Here is a 13,508-nt window from a genome sequence, read left to right as displayed (position 1 = left end):
TATATTAATTATTTTTGCTACCTTCATTAAATACCTAGGATAAAATATTAACTCTATCCCATTTTTCAATTACAAGTCTTCTAGCACTGGCACTGTGATAGATTAGTTTTTTTGTGGTTAATAATACACCCAAATAAATTCAAATCTAAGGCTTACTCAAATGGGTACTTCAACCTGCTACTTTAATGCTGGAAATTTAAACAGACATGTAGACTTAGTCTTAGTTAAGACTATGTAACTGCTATATTTGTAGAATCAGAGCATTCTTGTTCACATGGAATTAAGCTATGTTTATATTGCAAATGACAGTGAACCCAGAAAAATTGGGAGAACTCAGTTTTAACTAGCAGTTAAAAGCCCTAAGGAGTAGGGCAGCCCTCAGATCACAGTTATGAAAACTGTTCCTCCAGCCACCAGCAAGTGAAGTACTAAAATAAAAGTATAATTTTATGCTTTTCATTCCCTTAAAAACCTTTGAGGACTAAAATGTGAGGATTCATGATCTTAGACCAATTTAAGAATAATACTTAATCAACTAGTTATCCATATTATAGTAAACAGTTCCTTATAGGTTGAAGTATTTTTATTATATTTTAAGACAGTAAAATGGATCTCCCAAAGATAGCCATTAGCAGCTGGCATCTTTTCAAATGGCAGTTCATCATTTTTGAGAATCACACAAAATTGCCAGAATGCCCGTTCTCAATTGTTTCTAATGAAAAGTGAACTGCTGCCGTAAAATTCTCATTAGCAGTAAGAAGCAAACACAACATTCTCCATCTAATAATCAGCAGGGATAGGTGCAGCTACAATTACATCCAGAGTATATTGCAAGGAACTCTTGGGTATATATCTTATTAGTCAATTAAAGAAAATAATTTGAGAAATATTCTGAAGAATTGTATTCACCAACCTCTTCCAGCAGTTAAGATGACTTCCCTATATCACAATAAACATTATAACTTCTAAGACTTTAAAACCAAAACCCTTTACCTCATCTTTAATTTTCTTCCTCCTTTCTATTCCCTGCATCTCCAAAATTCCATATGGTATTACACACTGACTTCATGGATCAGCAGCAAGACTGTGAGGTTTACAGGCATGATGTACAACCTAATGGCTGCAGATCCTTTTGCACATTTTCCCACAAAAAAATTAATTCTCTCATGTCTAATCTACCATGATGCACTTGGTTTGTGATACTCCATTCCTATTCTCCATCCTAGCCAAGGCCACACACTCTCTACCCAGTCCATTGGAGCTCCTCTTTCTCAGTTGTCCACCCCTTCTTGTTTGCTTCACCATCAATACCACCCACTTAAAAGATCACTGTCTCTCTGAATCCTCATTCAACTTCATTCACCTCTTATCTCCCACTCCCAACAACTGTTTTAGCCAGTCCCAGCCAGCCTTCTGGCTTCCATTTTTGGGAGGAAACTGAGGTTTTGGAGATCTAATGATTCCCTGCTGCCAACTGAGGTGGTCTTGCTCACTTGTCCTTTCTGCCTCCTGGCAGCTCACCCTAGCTTTGGTTTTCATCAGATGACTAGTGAGCCATTCAGCTCACTAAACCAGCAAAAGCTTTTTACCTCTCTCCTTGCTGGCTCAGTTTTAAACTTGTTTAGTGATTTGACTCATATTACCAAAAAGCAAGAAAAACACCAAAGTTATTCCAAAGAAGGGGAGGCACAGTGAGAGAGGAGGCCTTTGCTGGGAGTAGGGAAGATAATGAGAGAATGGACGTGTCCCTTTCAGTGCCATAGGCTCAGCCATTTTACCTGGCTCAAGGCTCAATCATTCAGTGCTATCCCACATCAGTTTCAGTTTCTCTACAGTCCTACTAACGTTGGATTTCTGTGTTGGCTGGATATATTTTTCTTTCACAACTACTAGATATCAGAAAAGGAGCAACCTTCATTGGCTGGGGGTAGGGTAACACCATTCTTCTCATTTGTTCTCTTTCTTGCTTTCACCATTCTCCCTTGCCAGCGTTTTATTTTTCCACAGCAGTAATAATATATAAAACAGAAAGTGTGGTGAATGACCCATCCCAGTCTTACCCTGACTCAAAGCACAGTCACCAGTCACGTCCTGGAATAATGAGATGTCTTGACTGACTTGCCCTAAGTCATAGAGGCTATGTCATAACCAGAGATTTTTATTTTTAAGTTTCCTGCTCTGAATCAAATTCACTTCAATAACTGCTAAAAATATCAATATTCTTCCTCTTCTTTCAGATAATACTTAGTAAAACAGCATATTGGTGTCGTTCCATACTAATTAAATAAAACAGCTCTGAAAATTTTCTCTCTAGTTTATCCTACCACTGTGAACAGCTTGGGAGAGAAGCACAGACAGGAACTAAAAGGTCTCAGAAAATCTTTCCCTGAGACAGATATTCAGATACATTGAGGATTGTTTCAAAAGCAAGTTTGGCTTCTCCAGGGCTATAAAAGCATAATGTATTTTATGTTAGAATAAAAAGAACACCCTATAGAAATGCAGGAAGTATGTTTCTGAGGACTTAATAAATGTCTTTTTATGAGAAATTTTAGTTTATACTTTTGGTTTTGCTGCTTGAAGCTGAACAGTTTAATCTTGAAAGCCCTGATTTATTCTAAAGTTTTTACTTGGAATTTTGATAATTCAAATGGAACTATTACCTGCAAATATAGGAATGTTAATTCCCAGTCCAACTTACAGAGAAAATGGCTAATAATTATTGTTGAACTATAAGTACCTCTTAGCTGACTATTAACTTGCTAAGATAAAAGCTGTGGCCTGTTCCCATGGCCAGCAGTTGCACTTCAGCAGGAGGATTCAGAAAACTGTCTTTGCAAGTGAATTAGTGATAGAACGTTCTGTAAAGAAGCTGTGAGATTTGTGCCATAAATATTTGCTGTAAAGAAACTGAACTTGCAGAAAAAGTGGAAGCACAGAAATAAAGGCACTCTGCCTTAGCTAAATGTTTCAGTTTTAACTGCAGAGATATTCTCCAATTATCCAGAGAGTGAAGAAAAAACCATCAGAAAAGAGAATTAAAATTATGTGTAGAGCTGTATGATGAAACCAATTCATTATTTAAACTAATAAATTAAAATATTTTAACTCATTAATTAACTTTTCCAAATATAAAGTTACACAGGTAATAAAAATCTCCAAATGTTTTGCAGTACGAAGTAGTGCAAACTGTGACAGTACTGTAACTTTGAAAAGCGATTCATAAGACCAGCATTTCTGACATGAAATAAAGCCTTCAACCAACCTGACTGATAAAGTCAACCAAAATTCTCCATATTCATTGTAGATACTTACACAGTTTAATAACAGACTAGATTTGAAAGAAACCATTTCACAATAGCACCCCACTAAAGACAAAGCTGAACAATAGTCTTGAATCTTGCTCTTCACACATGGAAGGAATCTGATAAGGGTCAAACCCAGACTGAAAATTTACAGCTGTAGATCTTAATATCATTAATGTTGCCTACATTTGGAGATACATTATTTGCCCCACTGCACTATAGTCAGTTAGTTATTACTGATGTCAGTGTACAGAAGAGTGGTCCTCCCAATACTCTGGATAAGAATGATTCCACCCCTGATTCAGTACAAAATGGAAAGTCATATTATCCCAGATCCAGACACTTACCTACAGTTTTATATATGCTGGCAAAGTAGGAAAATTTTCCTTAGAGATTTTCTGACACACCACTAATAATTCTGGCATGCAATTGTACATGAAAATGAACAAAACACAACCACCCCAGAACAGTATTACATCATTCAGAAACTTGCAGTGATATTTTCTATCTGTATTAATGTTGCAAGATAATTGTAAACAAGAACTAAGGTCTTCTTTTGCCTGTACTTTGTTTTCTCCACAAAGATGTTTCTGTTTACTAGCCAGGATTTTCAGCCAACAGAGGCTATTTGTCTGTATGCATTTTGTTCTGTTTCTTATAGAGCTGTTGTGGGTTAACACCAGTGGGCAGGTAAGCACCACACAGTCCTTCACTCGCTTCCCACCCCCCAAGTGGGACAGGGGGAAAAGGAAAAATAAAAATCAGAAAACTTGGGGTAAAGATAAAACAAACAAACAAAACTTGTTTAGTAAGTGAAGGGTAAGGGGAAGAAGAAGGAAGAGAACAAAACAAGTGATGCAAAGGCAATCACTCACCACCTTGCACGGGTAGACCAATACACTGCCAGTTCCCGAGCGAAAAATGGCTAACCCCTCTAAAGCCCCCTCTTTCCCCTTTTATTGCTAAGCATGACGCTATACGGCAGGGAATATCTCTTTAGTTAGCTTGTGTTGTCTGCCCGGTTGTGTCCCCTCCCAGCCTATTGTGCAACCCCCAGTCTATTCACTGGGGGGGGTGGGGGGGTGGGCAGAGTGAGAAACAGAGAAGGGATTGATGCTGTGCAAACACTGCTCAGCACAAGCTGGAACATGAGTGTGTTATCAACACCATTTTCATCACAAATCCAAACCATGGAGAACTATGAAGAAAATTAACTCCATCCCAGGCAAAACCAGTACAAGAATGCTGCAAAATAGGTACAGTTCCACATCCAATGATCCTAAATGATAAGCTAATTAAAAAAACACTAATGCAAAGTGAGGAGAAAAAGATTGGTTGTGCTACTTTAGTCTTGTAAAGGGGTGAAATTTTGTGCTGGTTTCGTGAGCTAAACCAGCTCACCAAAAAGTATGATGAGTACAAGAAGTAATGAGAGGAGTAGGACAACACAGCACAACAGGAACCAAAAAAGGAATGAAAGAACAAGAGCATCGCATCCATCTTTTTTTTTTTTTTGCTAGTGAGTGTTTGCATCAGCTTTGTCAACTCATCAAACACTCTAAATTTGATTTAGTCTTGAGTGGAACTAAAGCAACTTCTAGAAGTAGCAGGCATAAATGCAAGCTTCATAAGCAGTATTCAGTCCCCTTTGGCTAAGGTGATGGTTTCACATCCCTACACAGCTCCCCTTTTGGAAACCCCCTTCCCTTATGCCCATGTCTTCCCCCCGGTTTAGACTGCAGAATCACGTAACTCATCTTTCACCAGCTCTGGCAGTCACTCATTGGACCACCCTGTGAGGCAATTTAGGTAACTAAAATGGCAGACTACCCTCTTCCACCCCCTCCCAAAAAAAGAGTGAGAATATTTTTGTGCCATTTTAGTGAGCTGAATCACTGAAAGATATGGCAAGAGACCCACACACCCTTTAAAGGGAAGAAGGGGTGAGAGTGGGAAGATGTATCACACAAGAGGCTCAGGTCTAGGTAAATTCTAAATATTACAGATGTCAATTTTTTTTTCTGTATTTTTCCTAGCTTCCCTTTTAATTTGAGACTACAGAAAATTATCCTGTTTTCCATGAAAAGTGATAAGGCTGCAGATTAGCACTTCCTTCCCTTTTATAGTGAAATCATGTCACTTTGCACTGACAGCCCTCCCCATAACACACAGGAACCAATCTAAGCTACACCTAGACCACTGTAGAATTAAGTCCTCCAGCCTTCCTGTTTCTAGGAGAAAAAATGAAGAGTCTAAATGCTGATGTTCTAGCTAACAAAGATAGCTATTCAGTATGCAATATACTTATGTATTTTTATGTTTACAGCATTTGTTTATAAATAAGCCCATGCCCTGTACTCAAATACTCTGTAACATGACTCCTGCATGCAATCCTTTTAAAGACAAGCCTTTTGTTGTTACAGAATTTACACCACCACCTTGTAGCTAAATGGTCAAAGCACCAGTCCTATATTTAAGGCAATGTAAATTAACCTGCCCAGAAAATATTCTATCAGTTGAGCCAAACAAACTAAAAAGAAGGTTTTAGATAATCAGTGATATCATAACAGTTTGACAGACTAGAACATAGCACAGGAAAAGCAGGAAAATAAGCATGTAAACTTTTTTTCATTTTAGATAGAAAATAACTTTGGTGAAGAGGTCATTCAGGAACAACAGGACAGAATATGAGATGACATAAAAAAAATGTATCTGAAAGGAAATCTTATATAGCTGTAGGATTTTATTTATACAGCTATAACTTTTGTTTAAAAAAATGCAACAACTTTTCACTCAATCCTTAAGTAGTGAAAAATACTTTAATTGCCAACATACTATTTATTATTAAAGGCTAGTATTGAAGACCCACTCCAATACTCTCAGGGTTGATTGATTCTGTTAATTTAAAAGTGTATGAAATAGGACTGACCTGGACAGAAATTCTGCTGTGTCCGAGTAGTTAATTTTTCTTGTACAGCGCGCTTTTCAAAATGCCCTGCATTTGCATTCTGGTGTAGGCCTGGTTGTCTGGTGGCAAATCCCAATTCTCCAGGTTCAGAAAACTTCAGATAAAACTGTGGCTCCAATTCACTGAGAGAGAGGTTTATAGCACCATGTCTCCCACTGCCATAGTCACCGAACATAGATTCGTCCTCAGTGTTTTGTGTTGGTAACGGAAGAATCCGATGATGCAGCTGTGGGCTAGGCAGTCTTGAAGATAACGGAGAAGGAATAGGTGACATTTGTTTGTGTGTATTAGATAGCGGATATGAATTACTAAAAACATTACTCACTGCTACTAACGAGGGTGAATGCAGCCTTTTCTCTTCCAGTTTAAGATTATTATTTGTCTGAGAAATATCAGGACTTTCATTTACAGGCAGGTTCAAAACTAGATGCTTGCTGCTTCCCCGGGATACCGTGGTTCTTTTCTCATATATTGAGCCTGGCAGGTTTCTGTCTACTCTTGTAATTTGTTGCAGTCTCTTCCATTCTGCAGCTTCATCTAAACTGTCGCTCAGTATAACTTTCAGAAGAGCTTTATTGACTGCTCCCACAAGGTTGAATGACTCATCAGTAATGTGCACTCTGTCTGCTTTGTACAGCAAATCAGAGCCGTCTTGCTCCTCTTCCTGCAGCGCAGTGTTTTTAGAGTCTTCAGCAGCTTCATCTACAGAGCATACACCAGTTCTTGGTATAAATTCCTTATGTACTGCTGTGAGAACAGGAGAAATGGTTTCTTTATCTCTGTGAAAATCAGGTAAAGACTCTGCAGAGAGTTTGGCAACTTTTCTAACACAAGCTTCTGAATCCTCTACTTCAGGAACAACTGTGATTCCTGCTTTCTGCTTGCATATTGGCTCAGTATAATTGCTGTTTTTCAAGCTTTTAGCAGCTGCAGATTTACTTAATGTCTCAAGTTTGTTAGACAGACTGTCCTGAGATGACTTTACCAAGGTGATACTCTGTTGTACCTTCTTAACTTTAGGAGTGTATTCTCCATTATCCACTAGTTCAACTGTGACCATGTCCTTGTTGTCTTTTGAGCTACAACTTGGTAAGTCAGCATCCAGTTTCACAACTTTGCTGCTCTCAAGAAAATACCCCTCTTCTATCCACCGTTTTGGTCGTATACTATTTTCAACTGGTACATCATCCTTACCTTTTACTGTTCGCCAACTGGAAAAGGAACTGGGAAAAGTCCTGGTAGGAAATCTTGTGGGGAGCATCTTCTTATTTTCCATCTGCATGTCTTGTGTGGTCAGTAAAGAAAAATGTTGCTCATATACCTTTTTTTCCCCTTTTCGGTGTCTGAACTCCTCAAAGCTCTCTTTCCTTCTATATTTCCTCATCTTTTTGTGGCTAAAATTGTCTCTATTTGTGGAATCCAGAAAGAACTCCTGCTGATGTGTAAAATTAGAGTAATCATCACGTTTAAGCTTCAGGACTTGAGAAGCATCCTGTCTCTTTCCCTCCTGATGTCCTGTGTTAAGGCCCAGAATAGGATGTGGTCTCAAAAGATTGGATAACAGTTTTTCCTTTTCAGCAGCTAGTTTGTACAGTTCAATGAGAAAGTCTTTCGTGGTAGTTTGCTTGAAAATAATATCTCCCAAGTTTTCATATGGCTGTTCTCTCAGCTCCATCTCTAACCTCTCCCTTACTTGATAGCAGCTACAGAAACGTTTACTGGTTCTATCCAGAGTTACACAGCCCTTGTAAGCAAATCCTCTGACTTTTCCCTCTGGAAGATAGAAGCTGACGTAACAAAGCTCCATAATGGGTTTGTGCAATTGAAGGATACTATGTGTGCCTTCCATTATGCTTGCCAAATTAGTCATTCATTTAAATTATGTGCTAAGTGTTTCAAAGCTTGCATGACATAGCATGTGAGGCAGGGAATGGACGGAAGGCATCTGACTAATCTTCAACAATAATATTGTCTGCTGGAAAAAATAAAGAGAAGCCTGTCAAACTCGATCATGACAAATTTAATATGACAAATAACAAGCCTGCAGAAGCACAGTCTTCTGTCAGTATTTTCTGATACAAATCTTTTACCTTGAAAAATCTGACACAAAAAGGATGACACTGCTAACACTCATAGTTGGAGTCATAATATTTCTCTCATACATCATCCCTCTGTCTCCAGGCTTCTCAGTCAATGCTGTTCTGTAAGGTCACAAGATATTTACTAAAACACCCATTTCAAACAGATTTTACTTTTTAACGCTGGAACCTATTGCTCTCTTTCTGTTAAAAGTTAACTTGCTGTTGAACATTTGGTCAAAAGAACCATTCAAGCATATATGTTGCCTTTTTACTCAGTCAGCACAAGCAGCAGTGTAATACCATCACAATGTAATTAGTTCTTGCTGCTCTATTTACCAAGAAAACATTTAAAAATTACAGAAGGCTGAACAGTTTCTTCCTGTATTTATCTGTGAAGCTGCCATGACATCAAGAAAACTTGCAAGAAGAAAAATTAAAAAAAGGTTCTGTTTACTTGGCTAGCATATAGGTACTGTATAAATCTATTTTGATTCAACATGTAATAGTGTAATTGTACTACTACAGGCAGGTTTATTGAGCTTTGTTATTTCCTTTTCTTTGTATCACATGGTATTTTCTTGCTACAGATTGGATATATTTACATTCTTTTGATACACGATGGTAGAACTTGTTTTACTCCTTTTAAGTACTAAATTGGCTTTTTATCCAGAAGGAACTCTGCTACAACAATTGAAGTGGAGAACTCTGCGGTCACTAGGAAATGCATAAGCATCCAGGAAAGACCTAAAGCTCAGCAGCAAATCCAGCAGCACACAAAGCTGGAAAGCACATGCTCCAAGGCTTCTCTTTGTTGAAAAATGCAGGAATTTCAGTTTTCAACTTTCAAAGCATAAATACAGCAGAACTTTCCATCATTTCAAAATAGTCAAACTTAGCCTCAAGCAGCAATAATTAAGAGGAAGCTGTCACACTACCATGTCATACTTTTCAGTTTCACAATTTATTTCAATATACAAGTATTGTATTAGTTTTTATTATGCAGAGAGACGGATATAAAATGATGCCAATATGCTATCATAAATAATCAGTGAATCTTAACTCTAAGAAGCAAGCAGCATTTACCCAAAACATCCTATCCTACCAGCAAGTTGCCAATTATTGCAGTGATTTTGATATAAATTTTGTTAAAGCATTGCATCTCTTTATAATGCTCTTTAAACAGTTTCAAACTTTCCATTTACTTTGAGTAGTATCACTCTTCATGCCAGCAGAACTCTTAATATGCACACATAATGCTGGAAGACAGAGAAGAGATCCTAAAGAAGAGACTAACGGTAAGAACAATCTTCCATCAAAGCCGGATCAGCTTCTTAATTCTGTTCACCAGCAGTCAATATTTACGTGTCATGATTCAGAATCCCATGCAGATAGAGGAAGGGGTAGGAAAGGTGCAAAACCTTTAGCCAGTACTTCTGTTGAAGACTGGCTTGTTGTTTCATAGACCTGTAAGAGTTTCTGAGAAAATTATGCCATACTGTTTCTTCTTGTATTCTTGTTTCAACTCATTGTCTGATTTTGGAGTTCGAAATATGGACAAGGCTGAGTACTGCCAAAAAGAATAGCCTCACTTCTAGTCTTCCTTGTCTCCAGCTGTGAATGCCTGATGCTCCTCTAGTGTAGAACTGAGTGATCGTGCAGCTACAGGGCATGTCACTGGCACAGGCAACCAAAAGTGGTTCTGCATACAGAAATAACAACCATCAAAGAACATTTTTTCATTACAGGAGCAGTCTTGAACCTACTCACTCTTCACCCAAGCAGTAGGGCACACCCATTATGGTAGCAGTTTGCCAGTACATCAGCTTAGCCATAGCACCAAATTGCCCCTCAAGTAATCTACTGTGGTGAGCTCCATCAAATATGAACTAGTGGACTTGTGGATGTTTCCATAAATGAATACTCAACAGTCCCAGCTAGTGCATGCTGAGTCAGTTTTTACTTACAGGAGAACTTTACTGACGAGAAGAATTTCAAGGGAGTTACTAGGCAGGGAAATGGATGGCACAGTCCATATTTTCGTCCACTGGCAACACTGTTAAACTAGAAAGAAGAAATAATAGGTAACTGGGAAAAATCTAGCTAAAGTGATGGTGGATATCCCAAGGAGACCAAATCTATGCTTAATATTGACTTAAGGAAGATGGTGCATCACATCAAAGTATTTATCGATGCATTTGGTTTAGAAAATAATAAAAGGAAAGGAGCAATAGGAAAAAAGGGAATTGTTTTTTAATACATAGAATAAGATAGTTTGTATTATGTGTATTTCACAGTCTTATCTAGGAAAAAAGCCTTATGTTAGATTAGTTTGAGTTGTTTTGTGTATTCCTCTCTTTCACCTCAATTGGCATGGCATTTTCTCATTGAAATATGATTAAGTGACTACAAGGAAATAGCATCATGGAAACTATAGACCCAGTAGCTACAGACCCAAACATTATAACCAAATTTAATATCTTCAAATGACATCTATAATATCATCAGGTGCAACTCAGCCCAATTCTAAAGAGTACATTTCTCTTGGTAACATGCATGTATTTTTTGGCAGTTTTTTTTTGACAAAAGAATATGTGTAAAGGAGAGAACTAGCTTGCCCTTGCCTCACACAAATTTGCCACACAAATTTGCTAGGCTATGCCCCTTCCTAAACACAAACAGCTTCCCTAATCTGAGCTCTGAATTATTACACTACTGAAATGAGACCTACAGTTCTCCCTTAACTCCTATTGCAACTAAAAGCTCTTTTTCAGTTAGAAACAAATAAATCTGTTGAAGTGTTTTTGGTTTTGTTTTTGTTTTTTTTTATTCTTACCATCTTTGACAACCTGTTACACCAGCTCACTAGCTTAGACCTGTTTTAAAGGCTACATCCTATTAGTTCTCTTCTTAGTTACACCAATCTAAACATTGGGTTTGGTGCACATGTATTGACACAAAGAATACACAACAGAATCACCTTGAATAGAATGTTACCACCCTCCTTATGATGAAAAAATTTACACATACTTTAAAATTAAATCATAGTAAAAGTGAGTTTTAGAGAAAAGCAGTAACAATAGCAATAGCAGAAAGGACACTTAGGCCAACAAAATATTCTGTATTAAAGTTTGGACTAATGTAAAAGATAATATGTTAACATGTACTGCTGCATTGTTTAGTGGTAGTTTGAAGCTCATTTCTATTAATAGATACATTCTTTACTACGAAAACCTTTTTTCTCTTCAGTACCTTCAGCACCTTATATAGCCTTTTTTATAATCTTCCATTAGAAAACAGTCGTGAACTCTCTGCTCTATAAGCAGAAGCATTATAAGAAACTATCAGGAGAATTATGTTAAGGAAGGAAACTGTTTAAGGACTTTCAAACTTAATTACAACACTAATTATCCAACTTTTCTGTTCACCTTACAATGTGTTTATAGTCCCACTTCCATTTGCAAACCTTACTATAGGGAGTGAATTTTTGTAAATTAAAGCCACATTCAGGCCAAGTTTACAGCTTAAGTAACATGCACATTAACCCAAGAAGACTTCAAATTTTAAGTACAGAACATACAGTGTGGAGCAATGAAAGCAATCTCCAGCATCACTGCTAATGGTTTCTCTCATGTAGCTTTCAAACGCATAGTAGCAGAGCAGTGAGATTCAAGTTGTGAGGAATATTACTTTAAGGAGAAAAACAGCTACTCAGAGATAGCTAGCTAAAAACTGGATGGAACAACTGAAATTGTTAAATAGGTGGCTGAGAAGTGAACTTGCTCTGCTGATGAATTTTGTTTTTCAGTTTTTCAGTTTAACACCAACAAAAAATGTCACAGATTTAGTGCTCCTCAAAGTCTAGGGCAAACACATCCATTCATTTTTCTGTTCAAAATATGCTCTTCGGAAGTCAGGTCTCCATAGCTGCGGTTCCTTCTCTCTAGCAGGACATATCATTCACTGCTCATCATGGCAGATGGTCTTTTGCCTTTCCCTGATCTTTAAGTAAGCAAGAATTGGAACTCCTTACTTTCCCAGCTCTCCCCAATATCTGATTGTTATTAGGTGGCAATCTGTTCCCGAGTATGCTATGGCTAACTTTCTGTGCTGTGTTATGTAGCTAATTAACACACCAAAACAGAAAAGCATGGTGGTAAACACATGGACAGAGAAGGATCCATGTCACAAGCCAGAAGAAACGTAAATGAAACTGCAATAATATTTGTTTACTGAGCCCAAATTGTTTGATAGAGACAAACTCCATCATTTTCTCCTCTTGTTTAAACTCTCTTGTTTCTTTGAGGTTCTTTCAAACTATCATTTGACTTGCAAGTGTTATCATTAGAAAGATAAAAAGTGATTATCTCTCTGTGAAGACAAAATGTTATAGCTCTTTGCAGCAACTCAGACATAAAGAATTTTGTAACAAGAATTTTGTTTCCAACTATAAGTCTGAATTGCATTTACTGAATTGTGACCAAAAAAAAACCCCACAAAATTAGAGTATTTAATTATTTGTGCAATAGTTTGAACAATACTGCATACTGTTAGCAATGGTAGTTTAAAACACTGCTCTTCTCAACTACACAAGTACTGAGCCACACTAGCAAAGCATCATTAAGGAACAAGAAACAGTCTATACCAGACAGAGAACTGCTTTATTAAATTTCAGATCTCATGCAATGGCACAAGGGAAGTACTACAGCATATTAGGGTCTTGTCAACAAATTCAGATGAAACATAAAGGGATAACACAGACCATAAGGTTGAAAGTCATTAAGTTAATCTACAATGGAGAGCTTTGTATATCAAAAACAATTTTTAATCATAAACACAAAATGTAGTAACTATACAACAAATAGATAAATAAGATGGAAATAACCAGAAAAGCATGTTAAAATGCCTTGGATCTTTTACAGTCTTTTACTGTATCGTCTGTTCAAATTAATCCAACACAAAACTGAGTCCATGAAACAAAGTAATCTGAAACTCAGTTTTCTGAATACACTGTCTTTGAGATCTGAAGATAAGGAAATCTAAACATCTTGAAATCTAAAATCATAACTTAACAAAAAGATGATCTATACATGGCACATAAAGTTAATTAAAATTGGTTTTAAAAGTTTCTAGATGGACTGAATAATACAATGAAGC

General features: G+C 37.2%; 1 protein-coding gene across 2 annotated transcripts in view; it reads right to left on the bottom strand.

The window, feature by feature from the left end:
• LOC104366366 (formin-1-like) overlaps nt 1-13,508 on the bottom strand; it is a 49,997-nt gene that overhangs the window by 25,331 nt on the left and 11,158 nt on the right. The window contains exons 3-5 of one of the 2 annotated variants that reach the window (XM_042790818.1): nt 10,319-10,415; nt 6,599-8,248; nt 6,424-6,515 (exon numbers count right to left, since the gene is read on the bottom strand). In XM_042790818.1, coding sequence (XP_042646752.1) covers nt 6,507-6,515; nt 6,599-8,143 — 1,554 coding nt within the window. In that variant the 5' untranslated portion in view covers nt 8,144-8,248; nt 10,319-10,415 and the 3' untranslated portion in view covers nt 6,424-6,506. Of the gene's footprint in view, nt 1-6,234; nt 8,249-10,318; nt 10,416-13,508 lie in introns of those variants that run through there. The other variant, XM_042790817.1, reaches the window with a different exon arrangement.

Source organism: Tyto alba, unplaced genomic scaffold (assembly GCF_018691265.1).
Source record: "Tyto alba isolate M040663 unplaced genomic scaffold, T.alba_DEE_v4.0 Super-Scaffold_18, whole genome shotgun sequence".
Classification (NCBI taxonomy): Eukaryota; Metazoa; Chordata; class Aves; order Strigiformes; family Tytonidae; genus Tyto; species Tyto alba.
This window is presented reverse-complemented; position numbering and strand designations above follow the sequence as displayed.